The 22,507-nt window shown below is 50.1% G+C and overlaps 1 protein-coding gene and 1 non-coding gene across 2 annotated transcripts in view; both read right to left on the minus strand.

The window, feature by feature from the left end:
- Positions 1-2,361: 2,361 nt before the first annotated feature.
- Positions 2,362-2,466, minus strand: LOC138990031 (U6 spliceosomal RNA). The gene has a single exon (XR_011466208.1). It is a non-coding gene; the product is annotated as a U6 spliceosomal RNA (small nuclear RNA).
- Positions 2,467-10,286: 7,820 nt separating this feature from the next.
- The window catches only part of OLFML2A (olfactomedin like 2A), a 28,692-nt gene continuing 16,471 nt past the window's right edge, over positions 10,287-22,507 (minus strand). Inside the window, exons 4-8 of the mRNA XM_070379005.1 lie at positions 21,381-21,590; positions 19,078-19,324; positions 16,706-16,930; positions 15,453-15,638; positions 10,287-14,564 (exon numbers count right to left, since the gene is read on the minus strand). Coding sequence (XP_070235106.1) covers positions 13,960-14,564; positions 15,453-15,638; positions 16,706-16,930; positions 19,078-19,324; positions 21,381-21,590 — 1,473 coding nt within the window. The 3' untranslated portion in view covers positions 10,287-13,959. The remainder of the gene's footprint in view (positions 14,565-15,452; positions 15,639-16,705; positions 16,931-19,077; positions 19,325-21,380; positions 21,591-22,507) is intronic.

Raw genomic sequence — 22,507 nt, forward strand, 5'->3', positions numbered from 1 at the left:
CCATGGACTGCAGCACGCCAGGCCTCCCTGTCCATCACCAACTCACGCAGCTTGTCAAAACTCATGTCCATTGAGTTAGTGATGCCATCTAACCATCTCATCCTCTGTCTTCCCTTTCTCCTCCTGCCTTCAATCTTTCCCAGCATCAGGGTCTTTTCAAATGAATCAGTTCTTCGCATCAGGTGGCCAAAGTCTTGGAGTTTCAGCTTCAACATCAGTCCTTCCAACATCATCATCACTATCTTATTCCAGAACATTTTTGTCAGCCCATAAAGAAATCCCATACCCATTAGCAGTCACTCCCCCGTCCCCCTCCCCTTAGTGCTGGCAAACACTGTTCTTTCTGTCTCTATGGATTTGCCTATTCGGACATTTCATATAAATGGAATCCTACAATATGTGGCCTTTTGTGACTCGCCTTCCTCTCACGCCAAGCATCCCATCAGATAATATTCCAAACAAGTGCAAGAGCTGCTGTAATCACCTCTTGTTAAAAATGGTACTTCCCTCCCTTGCTATATATACAGAAAACTTTATAGAAGTAAAACCATATTATACATGTAGGTTTTACATTTTTAAAATTCAATCCAGTATCAAGAACATCTTTCTGTGTCAGTACAGATCTGTATAACTCTTTTTAGTGTCTGCAGAAAAAATCACATGGTTAAAAAATTTATTTCTGGCTCAAGCTTAGTGCCCACATGCTCAGGCCAAGAGGAAGGTTGGTTAGTCCCCTCCAGACGGGTCTTTACTCCACTTCAAGCTTTTCGTGACTGTAAAGAATGAGATGAACAGCCTCATGTGTACATTTCTTTAAAGTCCTAGACTTGGGACTGTGGGCTAAATGGTATGCATATTTACTTTTTTTTTTTTAATATTCTGCCAAACTGTTTTCTGGAAAGGTCAGATCAGATGGGCTGGCCAGTACAATGAAGCTCTGTAGCCTTTGGACTCCTACTGCTTGGCTTTTAGTCCCTTCTCTCCTGCTTGTTGGCAGTAGGACTTTAACATATCTGTGCCTCAGTATCCTTGTCTATAGATGGGGTATGAAAATGCCAATCTCATCAGATTGTTGTGATAATGAAAGTAGTGTAATATTTGTAAGCAGTGGTTCTTAGCTGGGGTGAATTTGTGTGTCCTCCAAAGGGGATTTTTTGGTAATGTCTGGAGAGATCTTTAGTTGTCACGATGGGAGGGGTGCTACTAACATCGGGTGGGTAGAGGCCAGGGATACTGCTGACTGCCCTACAATGCACAGAACAATGCTCCCCACCCAAGCAAAGGGTGGTCCAGTCCCTACAGTCCACAGTGCTGAGGGTGAAGAATCCCAGGGTAAAGGGGCTGGCTCAGAGTAAGAGCTCATTAATGTTGGCTGTCATCATACTTCCAACACCTGGGCCTGAGAATGTTCATTTTCCCATACTTTGACTTTTGACAGGGAGGACATAATATGATGGTAGATTTCTAAGCCATCAAAGGAGAATGTCCTTATACCTTTATGGACCCGACTTCCTGAGACTCGTCTTTATTCAGTCTGGGAACTGGCTGGCAGCTGGCTGTAGCTAAGGAATCTTTGACCTTGTAAGCAAGAGCTTCAGAGTTCCTTGAATTAGCTGACTGAGTATGTGTTTGTCTTTGGAAATGCAAAGCCTGGGACATATTGTGGATAAAGTGTAGATTTTGAAGTCAGGTCTGGATTCAGGTCCCAACTCACTGCTTACTAGTTATGAGAACAAACGACTCTCTAAAACCCAAGTTTCCCCATCTGTAAAATGGGATTCTTGGAAGGATTAAATAAGATAATGGAGCACCATGCCAGGTTCTTAGAGCTCAGTAGCAGGTGCAATTTAATCAGTGATTACCTCATCCATGCCCTTTGCTAAAACTTTTCATAATTATTCAACTTAATGGTAACTACTGTGATAATCATCGTTATAATCATCATAAGGTCAAGACCCTGGGTCTATCTATCCAGGTACAAGGGGAAGTCACTTGTTAGGCCTCCAGCCAACATTCCACACATGTCTGCTGAGCATTCTTATGCTCCAGACCAGGTGCTGGGTTCTAGCAGATATGAGGAGGGGCTCCTAACTCTCTCCCATCCGTATCAAAGAAATAACAAAAAATGTCAGGGAAAAGACCGGATAAATTAGCTTTCACTACTGTAAAAAGCTTAATTTCCTTTATTAAAACAAAAACAATAAGACAAGCTGAAAAAAAAGTGGAGAAAAGAAAATTTAGTTATGCTACTCATAAGAGAACTGAAACAAGCCATAGAGAGAAAAAATCTCAAGTGAAATATGTCTGTATTTATAATTTATTGAATTATGTTTCAAATGAATAACAAACCACACTGAGGTGGAAAAGGACTAATTCAAGTGGCATTTTTTTGGTCATCCTTATGCGGGAGACATGCTAATCTCCATATCGTTCTAATTTTAGTATCTGTGCTGCTGAAGCAAGCACCCCAAGTAACTTTTGAACACACGACTTTGATATATACTCTCAGCTTAAACATAAAAAGAACTGCAAACAAATACTGAACTTTACCTAATGGTCTTCTTTTTCACAGTGACTAATTCTGAAACTAGTCTCTGTGTACTGGCAGACTGAGTAAAAGGTGAAATGTATTAAGCATGTTGAGAGCCAGGTTTCTCACTGTTGTGGAAGAGACGTACATTCAGGAAATGATTGGAACTGAGGCATCGGTCTGAACTCTTGGATTTATATTTATATACGTATGCATTTCCTAGTTCTATCCACTGAGAAGACCGAGAAGCAGTGATACCCTGGGAACAGTGAGCCAAGCTGTGCCCAGCTCCTACCTTCTAAGTACCATAATATCAGCCTCCACAGGGGAACCAGAGCTCCTAGAAGAAATGGCTGGTTCCTACATGAGACCAGAGAAAATATAGGATGAGTCTATTTCCCTCTTGTGTCAGAAAATCGGGAATTGCTCAGTGAATATGAGAGACACATCCAAATGACACAGCACCACCTTGGATGAGTTCTCACTGGCCACATCTGCAACAATTTGATTAGCAAGTAAATCATAATAATGATGAATTATAACCCACTGAATAAGATAAGAATTTATGCGCTCATCATCCCCTGTATGTTTCTATAACTGTAGACTCTTCTCCACAGTAGAATGCTGAGTCATAACAATAGAAATTGTCACAATTTTGCAATCATCTGAGAAATTAATATAGATAAAAATAAAGATGCTAAGAGGGTGAAAGTTTGATGAGAAATAAAATATTTATATAGTCTCAAAGTACTCCCCCACAAATTACTTATTAACTGTAAAGAGAAAATCATAATTGTGCAGTAGGTAAAATTGGTAGACACCACCTTAATCAAGTGATTAAGGTAACCATCACCAGTAATAGGGCAAATGGACATGAAGTGCTTCTTAATATGGGGCCTCTAGGTGGCTTCCAAGGTGGCAAGAATCCACTTGCCAATACAGCAGATGAAGCAGATGTGGGTTTGAACCCTGGGTGGGGAAGGGCCCGTAGAGGAGGGCATGACACCCACTCCAGTATTCTTCCCTGCAGAATCCCATGGACAGAGGAGCCTGGCCGACTACAGTTCACAGGGTTGCCAAGTGACTGAGTACACATGCTTCTCAGTACGACGTCCTGAGAAGGATATAGTATCAGTTCTGTGGCATCTCTGCCCCAAATGCATAGCCTGAAACTAATCATGAGGAAGTATTTGACAAAGTCCAGGAATATTTTACAAAATAAATGACCTGTGCTCTTCAAAAATAGTAATGTAATGGAAAACAAAAAAGGCTGGAGATCCATTCCAGAATTAAGGGAGATTTACATGTGACGTGTTATTCTGGATTGGATCTTGATCTGGAGAAAATTGTCCTAAGCTTCACCAAAGTTGTATAAGACCTGTAGATTAGGTCGGAGAAGGCACTGGCACCCCACTTCAGTACTCTTGCCTGGAAAATCCCATGGATGGAGGAGCCTGGTAGACTGCTGTCCATGAGTTCGCTAAGAGTCGGACACAACTGAGCGACTTCACTTTCACTTGTCACTTTCATGCATTGGAGAAGGAAATGGCAACCCACTCCAGTGTTCTTGCCTGGAGAATTCTAGGGACGGGGGAGCGTGGTGGAGTCCATGGGGTCGCTCAGAGTCGGACATGACTGAAGTGTAGATTAGGTATGAAAAAGTGAAAGAAAAATGAAAGTGAAGTCGCTCAGTCATGTCCAACTCTTTGCGACCCCATGGACTGTAGCCTACCAGGGTCCCATCCTCCGTCCATGGGATTTTCCAGGCAAGAGTACTGGAGTTGGTTGCCATTTCCTTCTCCAGGGGATCGTCCTGACCCAGGGATTGAACCGGGGCCTCCCGTGATGTAGGCAGACGTTTTACTGTCTGAGCCACCAAGGAAGTTCTAGATTAGGTATAATATTGTATAATGCTTAAATTCCTGATTTTTCTAATTGTGCTGTGGTTATGTGAATGTTCATATTTAGGGGAAAAGGGGCATCATATCTCACTCTCAAATGTCCAAAAAAAAAGCTCTCTATAGAGAGAATGAGAAAGCAAATGTCACAAAATATGAATAAATGGTGAATCCAGGGGAAAAGTATTTAGGAGTTATTTGTGCTGTTCTTGCCTGGAAAATCCCATGGACAGAGGAGCCTGGTGGGCTGCAGTCCATGGGGTCACTAAGAGTTGGACACGACTGAATGACTTCACTTTGACTTTTCACTTTCATGCATTGGAGGAGGAAATGGCAACCCACTCTAGTGTTCTTGCCTGGAGAATCCCAGGGACGGGGGAGCCTGGTGGGCTGCCGTCTATGGGATTGCACAGAGTCGGACACGACTGAAGCGACTTAGCAGCAGCAGTGCTATTCTTGTAGTTTTTCCATAACTTTGTTATTATTTCAAAGTTAAAAAGTTGAAGACAAAAAAGAAAAAACAAACCTGTTTGGATTCTTTTCTTTAAAGAAGCTATTTTCCCTCAAGGAACTCATTCATATACTTGCCTGTTGAGCAAGTCTAGACTCTTCCCTAGTATTTCAGTGAACATCCCAATCTTCTAGAAACAAATGGAGATTTGCTTTTGAGTTCCTCATTCCTCAGCCATGTGGTGTGGGTTATGCTTCCTGACCATCAACCCTTCCTGTCCAGCTCATTGACAATGTCCATTGAATACTTTCATGTTGCACCATCGCTGAATCACCAAGGCTCATCTCTGCACCTGACCAGAGCAGGAGTGTCGGGTGGGATCTTGTGAAACTGAAAGACTGAAATATCTGATTGCCTTCAGGGGAACAGCAAGGACTGAGAAGGAATGAGGAGGAACCTCAATGGCCTCCTGTGGGATAAGGGTCCTCATACATGCCTGGATCCTGGACTAGAAATCTCTGGATACAGCAGTGGCTGGAAGCCTCCACCCTGTGTCTAGCTGCCAAGATTTGTCTTGGAATGGGCGATCAGGAAAAGAAAGCCGGGTAAATTCCCCTCTGCAGGAGTGATGCAGAACTAATCCCATCAGTGTGGTTAGGGGTGAGCAGGTGACCGCTTTGCTAAACTGCACTTCAGGGTTCATTGGAAGTTTACCAGCTCCCTCCGGTTCGTTAAACTCACTGTTGGCAAATGCAGTGAAATCTCTGGCTGTCCCTGATCTCAACCTGATCTTGTGAGTCTGGGCACAGGGTTTGGGGTTTGACTTTCCAAGCTGCCTTGGATCCTCACATCTCGGTTCTTGAAGGCCTGCAGGTCGATGGGGCTTCCGGTTGGGATATTTGGAAATGAATGGCTGTGGGTGGGGCTGGGAACATGAATGGAGGCCTTGAAAGCCACCCCTGGGATCCTCAGAGCAATGGGAGGAGCCGTGGGACAGTGACAGGTAATAGGGTGAAATGGTCAGCTTTTCATTTTAGAAAATTCACTCTAGCAACTGAAGTTGAAGATCAGAGGGTGGGAAGGGACAACAAGCAGAAAGATCAATGTAGGAGCTGTTACACAAATCCAGGCCAAAATAGTGAGGAGTTCTATTTAGACCTTGTTCCATAACAGAGACAGCAAACACAGCATATATCTCACCAGCCAGACTTCTTATTCTCATGGCAAACCTTGCTAACCCTTCACTGTCCTCCCTTGCCCTGGGCCAGGTGGGCAGCTCCCATAGACGACTACTGCCAGTCAATCCAAGTGGGCTCACTGGATGAAAGAAATGTGCCCTCCCCACTCTTCTGTTAGAGAAGGCAAGGAAGACAATCAGTTTTGAGGATATGCTGGCCCTTGTTGACAACTCACGTGATCAGACCCAGAGTGGCGCCCAAGTCAGTCTTCGAGGTCCTTCATGGTGCTCCGTGCCTCGCCCTGCCGTGCACCCTCTGTGTTCCCACTTAGTGCTTTTGCTGTCCATTAGCTCATTTCAACCTCGCAACATTCCTGGTTGTGAAGATCGAGGTTGTCATTCCCATTTTAAAGATGAGGAAATTGAGAACAGAGATTTCAGGTAGAATGCCCATGTTCTGCAGGTGGTAGGTGGTAGGTGGCAAACTGAGATTCAAATCAAGGGCTGTCTGGCCCCCACAGCCTCGGGTCCTTCTGCTAGAAGCTTGTTGCAGCTGCAGCAGCTGTTCGAGTCCATCAAGGCCTCGTGCAAAACAGCCAGGCCAGGTTGGGATGGGACATTTTGGTAACAATGACTTTCCCTGTCAATAAAATCCCTGGCTTAAAAAGACCTGGGAAACTTTTCTTTGGAATCACCCTATCTAATCTGCTCTGTGTTGAGCCATGGAGAAGGGGGGCCCTGGCCCCTGGGTGGGGGTGTGGGGATCGCTGAGGGGGTGCTGCACAGATGGTGAGGGGAGGAGGCCTCTTGCCATGGGAGAGAATAAAGTTTCTGTCCTTGCACAGTTGGAATGAGGGCCCCGGAGCCAAGCAGCCAGGGCCAGGGCAGGGCAGCCAACCTCTGGCACGTGAAATGGCACCCTGAGCTCATGGCAGATAATTCTCGGTAATAATTCATACCCCCTGGCAGGCAGGCATCCTGAAAGCCCTGTCTGTTCTGCCTCACAGAGTCCCTGTTGGAATGTAGGGGCTTGAGGGACTGGCCCCAGATGTGGGCAGAGTTCAGACTGGACCCGGTGGGTAGGGTAGCATCTGGGCACTGCCTGGGGGCAGAGGGTGTCTTTGTGCTCTGTGCCCCAGGAACCCCACCCCCACTCATAGTCGCCCTGTTGGGGAGAAATGGCCCACATGCCAGGCGAAGGCCTGCTCCCTCTGCTGTTCTTCTGGGGCAGCCGGAGGAGGGTGCTTTCATAGGTGCAGCCTGGCAACTGACAGATCCACCCCATCACTCTTGGGGTGCCCCTTCTGAGCAATGGGAGAGTGAAGGACAAGGGGGCCCCCAACACCCATGGCACAATCTTCTGGGAAGGTCTCAGTCCTCGCCCCCAGGGACCATGGTCTGGGGTAGCACCCGGGCACCAGCAGTGATTCTGATGGGAACTGGATTTTTTTCTCAAAGCTTTTTATGTACGTATATATTTATATTTATTTGGCTGTGCCAGCTCTTATTTGGGTCACGCAAGATCTTTGATTTTTGTTGTGGCATGTGAGATCTTTTAGTTGTGGCATGTAGAACCTAATTCCCTGGCCAGGGATTGAACCCAGGCCCCCTGCATTGGTGGCACAGAGTCTTAGCCACTGGACCACCAGAGACGTCCTGGGAGCCGGGTGCGACAACCACCAGTGTGGTGTTTTGAGGGGGTGGTGCTGCAGCTCAGTCCTCATGGCTGTGTGACCTTGAACAATTTACACAGCAGTCGGTGCCCCAGTCTCCCCATTTGTGAAGCGTGGACAGCAAAAGTACCTATTCTGTGGGGTCACGGGGAGGATTCAATGAGATGATGCTATAGACTCGGCAACTGAGCCTGGCACGGAGCACACACCCGGCCGGTGTAGTTCCTATAGACGGTTATTGTTATTTCTTCCTTCTCCACTCGGTGAAGGGGAAATTCTAGGGCTTGAAGTCCTAGTGAAAAAATCTAGAGGGCAGGAGAAGGTCATCCCCTTTGAGGAGAGCATCAAAAAGGGACCAGAGGAGGCTCTTCACTCTCTGACCGGGAGGTAGGTTGGGAGGTGTTGGCACCTCCATGGCTCCAGGAGCAGGCCCCACTCCTTGGCAAGGCACAGGGAGCCCCTAAAGACTCTTGGTTCTCAAAGCACCAAGTACACCACGTGATGCGTCTACGAAAAGCTTCCATACCTCCCAGCAGGTTCCCAAGGGGAGGAGTGAGACTTGCTCAGCTTGGTGCCCCCAAGGCTGGCACACAGACATCAATCACATTGGATGCCCCACAGCTCTCTGCTGGAAGAGCTGGCAGATCCTCTGAGCAGGGAATTAACTGGTCACAATGCTAACAGGAGTTACTGCCTCCTGAATGCCCACAGTGTATGGGGCATCACGTTCAGGGTTTATAAAACTGCACAAGACTTGTCAGGCAAGCTGGTAAGGGTCAGAGATAAGTCAGTCTGGCCCCCAAGCCCACTGAGCTCTACAGTCTCTTGCTTCTGTGGGCCACTGAGCTGCCCTGAACACTAAACTGGGGTTCAGAGCTGCGTGTCTGGCATGTGAGTGTTATTGCCACAGACGACAGAAACACCACAGCTTTCTTTGCTGGCCAAGTGTCTGGCTGCAGACCAGGGTGGAGTGTTTAGGCAGGTATTTTCCCCTGAAGATGGGTTTTCTCATTTTCATAGAACTTCAGGATGGAGAGAATTACTGGAAATATCCCATCTGCTCTCCAACCTTAATGATCTGAGATTACACTCTAGAGATTCCTGCCTGGAACCTGACTCTAGGTTCTGAGATGGATCACTCAGTTATTTGCAGACATTTGTTGGGGTCTCCTGGGTGCTGATCAACAAGAAGAGAGCAAGTTCTGCTTTCATAGAACTCAGACTCCAGGGACAGGAGATAGGCCTGAAGAAGGAACACTAATAAATACCTGCCAGTGAAGATACAAGGAAGTTTGTGATGGGAACAACTTTAAACTCAGCATTGAGGGACGGTTTCCCTGGGGAAGCTGAGACTTGAATGACCAGAGGGAGGCGGCCATGCGCAGGTGCAGGGACCACCGTCCTGGGGAGAGTAACGCAAAGCTGATGCAAAGTTGGGGGAGGATGGGGCGGAGAACAGATGGGACTGGTGCTGGTGAGGAGCCAGAGTGGGAGGTCATGGTCCAGATTACCTAAAACCCAGCCATGTTTGGCTTGCTTGGGACTAGGCTCGGGCCCAGTGGGGTCTGAGTGGTGACAGGGACGTGTCCCCGTCAGCCTCTGCCGTGGCAGGAGCGGCACTGTGCTTCTGACTTGTCTGTCCTGTGGGGAACGGGCTGAACAAGTGCGTGTATGTGTGTGTTTGGGAAGCCAGTCTAAATCCAAATCACCCATCGGTGGTTTGATTGCTCCTTGGAGGTACCTAAGCCACCATGTGAAGGCCATTAAGTCATATGGGCGAAGCTATTCTCTTTCAATCTCATCCCTCTGATTCCATCAAGGACATGTCCCCATTCTGCTCGTTTGCCCTTTACATCTCCTGAACATTTGCTAATCTTACTTTTTACACAAAGACCTTGGGCCTGCTTCACAGGCACGGTGTCTGGCGAGACTGCGTGTTCTCAGCATCACATTCTGATCCTTGTGTTTGTGGTCACTGGCTATCTTTTACTATTGTAAGAAAGTTCATCCCTAAAAAGATTTTTTTAAGATTTTTTTGTTTTCATTTTCGCTAACAGCTTATAAAGCTTCCCTTTGAAATAAAATTAGTAAAAAGAATGAAATGATCGAAAAAAGAAATAATAAAGCATACTGAAGATGGTAAAGGGAAATGTGACACAAGTCACGTGGATGACTGAAGTTTGAGAAACATCAGTCAGTGATGCTCAAGGGTCCCCTCCCCGATTCCACAATACTGCCTTTTTCCCAGGAAAACATTTCTTTTTGTTCTTCCCTTCCCTTCAGCCCCATGTCCCCTGATCTGGGATTCTCTCTCTCTGCAGCTAAAGGTGGGGCTGCAGGTGATGTCTGTACCTTTGGGAATGGCTTGCTTCTCCTCTCCCCTGGGAAGGGCCTGGTTTTCAGCCTGACTTGGGTTCTTCTGCCCTAGTTCATTTTCCAGATCAGTTTCCAGTAACAAGGCCAATTCTCATAGCAATCTAAAGTATTGTTTTAAAGTTATTAAATGTCTGTGTTACAGTAAGGATGCAGATCATAACATTTAATCAAGACTTATAAATCAAACTTTTGATCATGTATTTATTTCGGTACAGTCCACCTTGGTGCAAAAAAAGATACTGTGGCAATTTACAAAAATAGATAAAATACAATATAATAAAGAGATCGGGGTAAAGGCAAAAGCAGAAAGCTAGAATGAAGCCAGAGTCCAGTAGGAGACTCAATACAGCGACTGTTAAAAATAATCTCAAGTTCGACTTTAAGCTTCCCAGTAGCCAAAGCAAAGAAGAAAACGGACTGGTTACAAAATTCTTAACAACAGTTAGTTTTGGGCTTTAGTGTAAAAACAGAACTGGTTCAACTCTTGACTATACTTCTTGTTAGATTCGTGACCCTGAGCAGGTTGCTTAACCTTTTTGAACTTGAGGTTCATCCCCTGTAATGGGGAAAAGTAATGCCATCCATGGGGTTCCTGGGTGCATTAGTGGTATTGTAGGTAAAGGCGCCTTCTAGCTCTCGGAGGGCACTGCTTGGGCCCCCAGCTGCCCTGTGTCCTCACTAAACTGCAAGTCTTCAGCCATAAAAAGGAGTGGACATCTGTCCCCTCTGATAGTCCCTACCCTGCCCGAATGTGAAGCCTGTGAGAAGCACAGCTGGATTCGAACCTAGGACTTCCCAACCCTTCCTTACCCAGGGCTCCCTGACAACCATCCTGGGCCGGGTCCTCCTGTCACCAGAGTGGTTTCCAATGTCGTCAAGGAGGAAAAGATGTTTTAGAACAAACCGGCTTTCAGAAGCCCTCAAGTCATTCCCAGGAAACCCCATCCCACCCCCTGAGCCTTACCTTTAGGGCTGCCTCCCAAGGCAGAGGCCTCCTTCTTTTCTCCCCAGACAGAGCAAATTAAATATTAAGGCCTAGAACTCTCTCATGAGGAATCAAAGGTAGCAGTCAAAGCCCCTTCCTGTGTCATGTTGTTCAGAAACACCAGAGATGGCTTCCTTTGCCTTCACAGTGAGGTCGGCAGGAAAAGCTGGCTCTCTCCTTTAAGTACCTGCCGTGAAACATAGTAAATCCCACCAAAAAAGTTCTTCCCTGCCTCCCGTCACTGATAAGACAAAATCCAATTGTCTTAGAATTTCCTTTCCTTTCCTTTATACTCGACTTCATTCCAAACATGATTGGAGGGAGTCGCTCTTTGGTTTGGCATTCAAGGCTCTTTATGAGCGGACCCCAACCTCCTTCTTGGGTCTCCTATGCAGATGCAATTCATGGCTTGGCTACACTGGTTTAAAAGAAACAAGCACTAATTCTGGAGCTGCTGTGAGAGAGATACACAATTGACAAAAAACACGTACTAACCAGCCGTGAAAACCTGACTCTGCTACAGAGTAAACTGCTTGCTTTGGTAAGTCCCTTCACCTCAGTTTTCACATCTGTAAAATGGGCACACACAGAGTATATACCTTCCACTGTTGTGAAGATAAACATATGACTTTCTTAGCCCACTGTTGATGTTCACGGCATATTACCTGATTTGGAAACCTGGCTTTCCACTTAACTGCCTCCACTTAACTTCTCTGGGCGCCAGTCTGACTACCTGTAAAATGAGGAAAATAATTGTACCTACAACGTAACCCACATACAAGGACCTGAAAGCAGAAGGGGATCAGTGAAAGTTTAGAGGCTGCAACCAGCATCCTGTCCCCGAGAAAGCCATTTTGCTTGTCCTTTTTCAAAATCGGTCCATTTTAACTTGCCCTTTTCTAAGACTAATGGGAAGAGAGGAGCCTGAACACTTCTCACATGGTTGGGCTGTGATATCACAAAGCACTGAGTCTTCTAAGACCCACACCCAGGGCCAAGGGAAGTGCTGGGACTTGCAGCCCCCAAAGAGTCTGTATGCTCAGCCCTTGGAGTTTCGCTGGGTGGGGGCGCCTGGATGAGTCTGCTACTATGAGTCAGGCCTGGCTCGGCTGGGCGTCATCATTCCCCTTTATTTCGGGGGTGAGTTACAGCTTAAACAAAATAACGTCACCTGACAATGTCTGAAAGAAGTGTATTCTGCACAAAATGCATTTCCTTACACTCCAGGGTATGCAGCTGAATTTCCCAACATGGCATATACACAGACACCTGGGAGCTGGCATGGGGACTGAATGAAAGCAGCAGGGTCTGGGGTTGTGTCGAGATCAGCTGTAAATACCCTTCAAACGTGTTGGGATGGCTTGGGTGCTGGGTGGTCTACGGCCTAGTGCCTCCAAGCCTGGAGAATAAAGGATTTGGACAAAGCCCTTCTGGAGGGAGGTCGGCTGTGTCCCGTTCCCCGAGTGGCCCTGAGCCCTTTCTCCTTTGTTGATGCAAGGAGTCAGGCTGGAGAACTTCTTCCAGCTCTAAAAATGTTGTTCAAAGCATATAGGGACAGACATGAAGGTCTGATCCTCTGGGTTGCCCAGGACTGAGGCTCAGGGGAGCCCACCTGTGCATTTTCAGCCCCAAGTTGGACTCCGGGCACCCTGGCCCCAATATCTCTGAAGCCAGGAAAAGCCTGACCCACAGACCCCTTTCTCCTTCCCTCCCAGCTTCCACTCCCTGGCTCTTCCCTGCCACCAGAAGGTCCAAAACCTCCTCTGTGCTGGCTGTCCAGCTCTCAGCCTCCCCACCGTCTCCCAGGCCAGCTCACCTAAAGACCAGGTTAGGACTGCCAAGAAAGAGGAAACCTGTTTCAGCCTGGTACTGCCCAGCCTCAGGCTTAGGGTCTTGCTCACGGCAGACCTGGAGTATCCCTGAGTACACATAGGTTGTGGGTTCAAAAGCCCATAGAGAAAGGACAAGGTGGACCCCGGCCCAAAGGCTCTGGGAGGTAGTGGGAGAGGTCCCACAGCCTGGGTATGTGGCTGGAGTCAGCACTTCTGGGTGGAGAGGGAGCCCCAGGGCCTGGCCCAGTTCCCCACTCTGGTAGAGTCGCGCTGGCAGGCAGCTGCCTGCAGCCTTCTCAGCTGCTGCCTCAGAAACAAATGACGGTGCTGATGAAGAATAAGAGAAAATAAAAATGAGTACAGAGGGAGGGGGTCTTGGAAGGGGGGCTGGTATTTTTTTCTTGGGGTGTGGTTTCTGTTCAGTGGCTGGGTGACTGTGGAGGTTTGGAATGCGGTCAGACAGCGGGTGGGGATGGGGGGCTGGCCAAAGGCAAGGAGCAAGGACATTAGCCAAAGGGTCCAAAGCCCCAGGGCCACCAGCAGCTCAGTCAGAACAGGGGCCTGGAATGGCATGCAGAGCCGGCCTCCACCCAACACTAGTGTGTTGGTCCCAAAGGTTTCACGTAGACCCTGGGAAGGGAGACAGACGTGAGAGGACAAGAAAAACCAGGGGAGAGGGGAGAGGGTTGGAGGTAGGGGAGAGCATGGTCAGGTCTCATTTGTAAAGTGGGCTAGCCTGATCCAGACTGAGGCCTCAGTCTCCTCATCTGTTAAATGGGCTTAACTGCCTCTACCTCCAAGGGTGTCAAGATTAAGCGGGTTAGTGCACGTGAAGCTCTTGACAGTATTCTGCAGGTGGAAGCGATTATTACTCCACTGGGTGCTAAGGAAGGTTGATCCTTGCTAAGCCCCCTGCCTAGCACTTATCCCTGGGCCTGGCCCCCAGTAAATATTTGCTGAGGGAGTCCCTTGCAGGAGTCGCTGTGGAGAGCCCCCATGCCCATGGCCACTCCTCTCCTGTGACCCCAGGTTCCCATTCAGACCACGAAATGGAGGGTGTAGGTGAGCTGGTGGCCGTTGTCCCAGGCGTAGAGCACCCGCTCCTTGGGGTTGTAGTCGATCTGGGTGGTGTAGGCGTGCTCATTGAGAAAGGGCAGCTGCAGGCGGGCATCGGTGCCCGTGTGCGTATCGAAGGCGTAGGCCACATGGCCCTCCCGCTGGTTGTACGTGTCCACGGCGTACAGGATGCCGCACACCAGGAAGCAGTTCCCGTAGGAGTTCCGCCGCAGCCGCGTCTTCCACGTGGTCTCGCGTTGCACTGACAGGTCGCCGGGGTCCAGGCGGCTCAGCACGATCACCTCGGACTGCGCCTCGTCGCGGTCATCCACGGCGGGGTAGATGACCCACAGGCCACTCTCGTCCACGGCGAAGTCGATGTCCGAGTGGCCGCGCCACTTCCAGGGCGTGGTGTCCTCGTACACCACGTCCGGCAGCAGCGCCCAGGAGGCCACGAAGCGCTGCCGCAGGTCATACTTGATGATGTTCTTGGTGAAGGCGCGGTTGTAGTAGAAGGCGCCCTGGTACACCACGTGGCCTGTGCCGATCCAGTTGTAGGGCAGCTTGTACATGTTACTCCAACGGCCTGCGTGCAGGGGGCAGATGGTTACACCAGAGCCTCTGGGAAAAAGCCTCAACTGATCCCAGGGACCAGCAAGCAATGGAAACGGAGTGAGCTGTGGGCCTGGGGCTGGGCCAGTTATCTCGCCCCTTCAAGACATTGTCCCATTTGCCATGGAGCAAATGGGGGCTCAGAGGGTTCAAGGTTACCAGTTGTGGACCAGCATAGGCCAGGATGATACCAGGGCATTTGCCCATGCCCTTCTTGCTGCCTAGACTGCCATTTCCCATCCTGTCTGCCTGGGGAATGCCTCAGCATCACATCCTCTGGGAAGTCTTCCCTGGTCTCCAGGCTGGGCTCCCACAGCCCCAAGGCCTCCCTCGAGCACCATATCCAAGTTGTTTCTTAAAGCTTTTGCCACACACATCAGATTGTGCATTTCTGGAGGGCAGGTCATGTCTAACTGACCCTTTCTCCCCATCATGTTCCAGATGTGATAACAAAATTTCTGCCCTTCCCTGTCCAGACCTGAAGCTCCAGTAAGGCCTGGGGTTCTGCTAACCTGTAAGACAGGGTGATAACCCCCCACCTCGTGGAGTTATGGAGATACCATGAGTTGATACACACAGGTGATTAGCACATAATAAGCACTCAGCAAGTGCTGCAAACAAGATGGACGTGGTCTTGCCCTCGCGAGTGTCATTTACTGTCAAGGGTAACAGTACTCAGAGTTTCCACTTAGGGGGTGCCCCTAGACTCCCCTTCATGGGGTGGCTGACCAGTCAGGGCTAGGCCAGGCTGGGGAAGCCTGGACCACAGGATACCACAAGGCAAACAAGGGCCATGTCTCCAGGGGAACCCTCTCTAGGCTCCCCAGACCTGCCCCCCCTTCCCGTCTCAGGGGTCCCCCACCTTGCTTGAAGTTTTCCAGGTTGCGGAATTCCACCAGGCTGTTTCCATAGTAGTAGTTGGTGACATAGATCCTGTCATCCCTGGCAGCGGGGTCCTTCATCCAGGCTCCCTCATGGCGCCCATAGCTGTGGTGTCTCACAGGGGGGTCCACGGCCCGGAGGGTGCCCTCACAGCTCGCCTCTCTGCCTGTGGGGAGCGAGGGGCGCAGCATTTGATACACACACCCACAGGCCCTGAGCCAAAGCAACAGTCCTGGGAATGTTATCTGAATCTTTCTTAAATCCCCTCTGAGATTTTGTTTGTAGCATTATTATTATTTTTTCTTTCTTCATAATCAAAGCAATGTCCCCTCATTGTAGAAAACAGAATATTCAGAAAAGGAAAAGGCAGAAAATAAAAATCATTCAAAATTCTGTTATTCAAAGAAAAGTTTAAACATGTTGTATTTCCTTCCTTTTCTTATTTTCTCTGCATGTACAGTCATGCAGAAATACTTAAAAAGCACCATCATTCTTCTGAATATACAGTTTTATGTATCCTGTTTTTTCCCTCCACTGAGCAATCTCTCACATCATTAAATGGCCTTTTAATGATGTGATTTCAAGGTTCCACCAGACTGCCAGACAGCTGTGCCACTGAATTAATTTAACCAATCCCCTCAGTTAGACTTTGAGATTATTTTCAGTTTTCTGACATTAGAAATAGACCACAAGGAAACCAGTTAAGCTGTAGCTGCTGTCCACATATCTGATGAATCCTTTAGGAAAAGATTCCTAGAAGTGGGATGCACATGGACCAAAGTAGGGGATGGTTTTAAGGCTTGTTATCACAGGCAGCCAAGATGCCCTCCAGAAGGATGGGCTCAATGACTTAATTAGGAAGATTTCTACCTAAGATATGAGCTGAAACTACAAACATGAACATAAAAAACAGGGCCAGAGACTGGACAGAAGAAATTGGGAAGTAAAAATAGTTGCTGGATTTGATGATGGGATTCTAGGTGATGTTTTAAGAAGAATTTGCTGAGAACACTATCTGTTTCCCTGTAAATGTAGTCAGGCTTTTCCTACAAAGATCAGATAGCCAACATTTTAGACTTTCCAGACCACATATTTCTGTTTCATTTTCTTTTTTTTTAAACAACCCTTAAAATATGTAAAAATTATTCTTAGCTCAAGGGCTGTACAAAAGCAGGCTGCAGGTTGTATTTGGCCTACGGGCAGTAGTTGCTGACCCCTGTGAGGCTTACTCACCTTGACTGGGGACTTCCGGGCGTGGGGGTGGCTCGGTGGGCAGGGGACTGGTGGTGGGGGTGGGGGTTGGGGTGGGATCCGAGGCAGGGGTGCCAGGGGCCAAATCTGCTCCCTCAGGGGCCTGGGGCGCAGCCTCCTCATGCTCTGCTGAGTTGGGCTCTGGTGGCCGGCCCTCCACCCTGGGCGGCAGCTGCTCCAGCCAGGAAGTGCCCTTGAGGGCGTTGTCTGTGGAGAGAAGACCCCGTGTTCACATCCGAGCAGCACCCACCACTGCCCGGGATCCTCCCCAGGCCCACCGGGCTGCCAGCGCTGGGGCCATGGGGGAGAGGAGGGGTGGCCCCTGAAGAGTGAAAAGCCTTGCAAAGTAGGAAGTGGAGAGGGCTTCCTGGTCGGCAGACTGGCTGTAAGCCCCTCAGGCGAGTGGCCTTGGTCAAGTCCCCTGCCTCAGTGGGCCTCAGCTTCCCCTTCTGTGAAATGAGAGTCGTGAGGTCTACCACGTCAAGCTGTTGTATGGATTAGAGAAAAATGTATAGGAGACATTTGCACAGATCCTGGCAAATGTGAGGCGCCGGACCTGAGACCCCTTTCCCTCCTAAAGAAACACTTTGTACCAGTGTTTTCATTTCCTGGATCCAATCTCCGGAGGCAGAAAGCCCTGCTCCCATGTTACAGACGTTGTCTTTGTCTGGACCCACCCTCTAGTCTCTCATCCGGGATTTGACACCGCAGGTAGGGCAGGCCAGGTGTGGCCAGCTTCCCATCCCCTCTGGACCCCAGGTCTCTGTCCCCTTGTTCATCTCCTAACTCCCATCTCTCAGCTTGCTTGCCCTCCCTTCTTCTTCCACCCCTGCTGGCATGGGCTGTACTGACCGGAACTTCTTCAGCTCCATAGCACTGGTTGGGGCCCTCTCCGGTCATCCCTGACCTGCGCTCCCCTGGGTTGGAATGGCTGGGGTCAGGGAAATAGTTGGAATGGGCAGGGAAAGCAGTAAGACTCCGTGGCACAGAGCAGGGAACGAAAATCCTTCAGCTTCTGGGCTCTAGTCCCATTAACTCGCTGCAAAACCTGGAGGTGGTCACTTCACCTCTCCGAACTTGTTTCCTCTCCTGGATCAACTGCGACAGCATGTGTGCAAGGATTCAAAGCTGTGATACCAGAGACAGAGGAATCGTGCTGTCGTTGCTGTAGTGGCAGGGCTCCCAGAGATGTCCTGAGGCTCATGTGACTTCTACCTTGTCTCTTCCTGCTGGGCTTCCCCTTTGCTCAGGGTGTAGCCAGGCCCCACTGGGGAGCAGCCCCTGGGGTCTCTAGGGAATGAAGGCACACCCTCTGGCCAGCAGGCCTCAGCCGGGCCCAACCTTGGCACCCAGCCAGGGCAGGGCTTGTTCCCACAGGCCTCACTGGAAGAGTCAGATGCCTGCAGCTGTTCATGGGCAGGGCCCTGGCCAGGGGTCAGCGGCTTTACACGGTGGCCAGGCTGAACTGGCAGGACTCAGAGCTGACAGCTGGCACCAGGAGCTGGGAGAAGAGGCCCCTGAGATCTGAGAAACCAAGAACTGAGGGGCTCTTGGGAGACTGGTCCCTCACAGTTCCACTCCTGGCCCCCTTGGGCATGGGCTAGGCAGAAAGCCTCAGTGGAGGAGGTGATCAGCAGGACCCAGGAAGGGGAAGCAGGCTGGGGACACCTCTCAGGGACATCAGAGGAGAGCAGGCATCTGGGGAGGAGCTCAGAGGGAGAATCAGGACCACACCAGTGGGGATGGCCCAGAAATCTGGGAACTCTTGGAACTTTCGTCTCTTGTTTTTCGATTAATTATTTCGTTGCGCTTCACCGTGATCTGGTAGGGAGCTTTAAGAAAGAGACCAGAGTCTGTGGGCTCTTCTTTGGGGGGAACAGAGTGGGATGTGCTGGAGAGGCCATTCACTCCAATGCCAATCTGGGCATGGGAGGTGCCGCAGAGGCCCCGGGGCACTTCCCAGAACCCTGGCCCGGCCCCTGCGTTCTCCCCGCCACCAGAGGCAGCTGCTTAGTTATGCGTGTGCTTTTCCCCACTAGACTATGAGCTTCATGTAAGGCAGAATGTCTGGAAGATACAGCACACACATAGTGAACTTTCAGCAAATCTTTCAAGGAAGGAGGAAAAGTCCAGTGAGAGTGGAGACAGCTAGAAATACTGCAGGGGTGCTTCGCGTTGATTTTATCGTTTCATCCCCACCCAGCAACCCCAGGACGGGGTTATCCCATTGTGTGGATGAGCAAAGGGCACCAACAGGTAAACCACGGAGTTGAGGTCTGGGGCAGTTCACACAAGAGATCCTGGGTCCCTGTAGGACTCCTACTCCCCAAGGTTCCCGTCTTCCTCCAACTCACCAGCCATGGGCTCGGTCGTGTCTTTCCTGCCTGCCTTGTAGTAGGTGATGCCTCGGATCACGGCCTGCTGCTGGGCCAGGGCCCGGGGCTTGGCTGTGGGCTGGGGGAATCTGCCTTTGCCCTCCTTCTTCAGCCTCTCCACCTTCAGCAGCTTCTCCTTAGGAGGTTTCGAGAGGCCCTTGTCGACAAAGCTCTTCTGCACGCTGCTGTATTTGTTGTTTTCTTTGCCTTTCCCTCCAGCTGTGTCCTGGGGGAGAAGGGGAGTCTCAGACTTGGAGGGTGGTAGAAGGGATGTTTCAGGGGGTCAGGGAGGCTCAGCATTTGGGGGCTGGTAGCAGTCAGGTGGCTCCAGGCCCTGTGTCCCAGGAGCTCCTGAATTCACATCTCTCCTCCCATCGTGGTGATATCCATGACCAGGGTGTGCCTTGGTTTCCCTACTTAGCTCTCTAGCTCCCCGGTAGGCTTGAAGCCCAGTCTAATAGGTTAGATCCTGTTCCACTTACCAATTCCTGTTCACTCTGCCTGGGGGGTAGACTGCAATGGTCAGCTCCCCGGGGAGGTCAGCTTCCCATCCGTCTCTCTCACTCACTGGTCTTTGTGTGTGAGCCGGGAGAGGTTCTCAGGCCCTCCTGACCAATTCATCTCAGTGTGCCTGGAATTTTCCCAGTTAGCACTGAAAGTCCCGTATCCTGGGAAACCCTTCAGTCCTGGGCAGACTGGGATGGTTGGTCACCAGGGCATTGACCTTAGGGCATGCTGTTTCTAATATTTTAAGAATTCTGTTATTTTGGCTTCCTTTTAAACGCCTCTGATGCTGGCTTGGCACGCGAACACTGGGCCTGTGACATTACCCATTGTTAGGCAGGATCTCCAGGAGATACAGCAAGGACGGTATCTAGACTTTCTGTGCCACTGCCCCAACAGGACTCATTCCAGCTCTGGAACTGGCACGGAATGAGCAGGAAGCCAGCTCTGGGCCAAGGCACCGGGCTTCCTCCCTGCTTTATCAGCATCTATGTGGTCCTTGCTGCAGACACAGATGGTCCCATCATCAAAATGTCAGCACGGGAGGCTGAGGGGTGGAGGGGAAGAGAGTGGGCTTGGCCGTCACACAGGCCTGGGTTCCATCAAGGCCACCTTCTCCCAGTGACCCTGCTCCATGTTTCCTCATCTGCCAAACGGCAATGAGCATCCGCCCTTGCAGGTCGTTGTGGGCTTCGCTGAGACCATGTCTGTGAAGAAGTCAGCTGCCTTCTTACCCCACTCACTAGAAAACGAGGCTGCTGTGGGAGCGGTGGGGGCTGTGTCCTGCACGTGGTGACTGGTCAAAGGAGCGAATGGAAGTAAAGTCTAGTCTGTGCTCCATCTGCCAAGGCACACATCCTGGTGTGTGTTGGTCATAGGAAGGAGCCTTCAGATAATTTATCCACCCAAAGAGGCCCCCCCCCCTTTTTTTTTTTAACTTGTTTTGGTTGCCCTGGGTCTTCACTGCTGTGCAAGGACTTAGCAGTTGCTGTCCTTGAGCTTAGTTGCAGTATATGGGATCTTAGTTCCCCAGCCAGGCATGGAACCCGAGCCCACTACATTGGGAGCTGAGTTTTATCCACTGGACCAGCAGCGAGGTCCCTCCCCCTTCTAATTTATCTGACCAGTGGTGAGAGCCTTTTCTGCAATCTGTCTGGCTAGAGGAGGGCGTTTTTCAAATTTGCCCAAAGGTGTGTTATATGCCATGGATGGCTCTGCCTGGTGACAAAAGCAGTGCCTTTGCTCACTTTGGGAGCTGAGTTTGAAGATGGAAGGCTGGGTGTTTGCTGCAGGAGGTCTCCACCCCACGATCAATTGGTTGCATGAAGAAGTGGTATTAGTTGGCTCGGGTCCCGGAGGCATTGCCCACATACACCCCCTGCCCCCACCCCCTACCAGAACTGATGCAGCCAGGGGCCCAGCCACAGCAGATGAAGTTTCAAGTGGTTGTGCTGCAGGTGACCTGGTTCCCCCGGGACTAGGCAGGGAGGGTCACCTCTGCAACCTTGTCCCTGCTAGTTTGGAACCAGGAATGAGAATACCGCCAAACGCCTGGCTCAGGAGCCCCATGTCTGCTCCCAGCTCACCTGTGTTGACTGCTTACTGCGCAGCAGGCACCCCCTTGCCCCCACCCTGCCAGGGACTCTCCCACTGGGCCAGCCCTCAGCCCCAACCTATGACCCCAACCCATGACCCAGCTGGCCCTCAGGGCCGAGGTCCCGGCACGCTGTGCTCCCAGCCCACCCACCTCTGGTCCCGTCACCAGAGCCTGGTCTCACCTGAGCCTTGCTGCCGGCGCCGGGGGCTGGGGCGGCGGCGGGTGCGGTGGCCGCGTCCTTCTGCAGCAGCTGGAGGCCCAGGCTGGAGAGCTCCTTCTTGATGCTCATCATGATGGCTGAGTGGTTCTCATAGTGCCTCAGCTGCTCGCTGAAGTGGCGCATGCTCTCCCTCACCACCTCGTTCTCCCGGCTCAGGTTGGCCTTGATGCTCTGTAGGGGCGGGACTTGAGGTCTTTCCAGTCCCTGGGCTGTCTCCCACCCTGGGGCACACCCCGGCTTCTGCCATCAGGCTTTGCCAACCCAGTCTCCCAACCCAGGGCCCAGAGGAATGGGTGGGGCGGCACCCAAGAGCAGCAGTGAAATAAAGCATGCTGCTCGAGACCCTGTGGTTATTAACTTTAATTTAAAAACTGCATGAATGAACAAACAGAAAACATGTTCATAGTACTAAATTAAAGGATATAAATGGATAGAAAATCTATGTCTCCCATCCACCTGTTTCTGGGTTAATTGTGATGGCCTTCTTTTTTCTTTTGTTTTTCTTGGCCATGCTGCATGGCTTGCAGGATCTTACTTCAGATACTGAACCCCCATCAGACACTGAACCCTGGCGGGGATCGAAGCCTTGGCAGTGAAAGCTCAGGGTCCTAACCACCGGACTGTGAGGGAATTCCTCTTCTTCCTCCCTCCCTCCTTTCCTCCCTTGCTTCCTTCGTTTCCACTTTGCTTTCTCCCTTGAGTCTGTTTGGGGAATTCTTGCACATCTCTGTATATAGTGCTTCTTACACCTTCTATGGACCACATGGCCGGCCACTGTCTGGATGGACCAAAATGTATTTAGCTAGTCCCTTATGGATCCATCTTTTAAGGTGCTACCCATCTTTTGCTACTTTAAAAATACCTTTTAAATTCACAAGTAATACATAAATATTCCCTTTTCATAAAATAAACATAAACTCATTGGGGTTTTGCTATGGCCTCTGATCCCTTCCTAGTCTCCAAGTCTCCAACTTTTCTCCTGGGTCTTGTTGGCTCCACCCGCAGCACCAAGCCCCATCTTTACCCCTACTCTGCTTCTCCTGCCCTGCCTCGTTGTCTCCCGCCTGCTGCGGACATTGCCTGGCTTT

The sequence above is a fragment of the Bos mutus genome, chromosome 11 (genome assembly GCF_027580195.1).
Source record: "Bos mutus isolate GX-2022 chromosome 11, NWIPB_WYAK_1.1, whole genome shotgun sequence".
Classification (NCBI taxonomy): Eukaryota; Metazoa; Chordata; class Mammalia; order Artiodactyla; family Bovidae; genus Bos; species Bos mutus.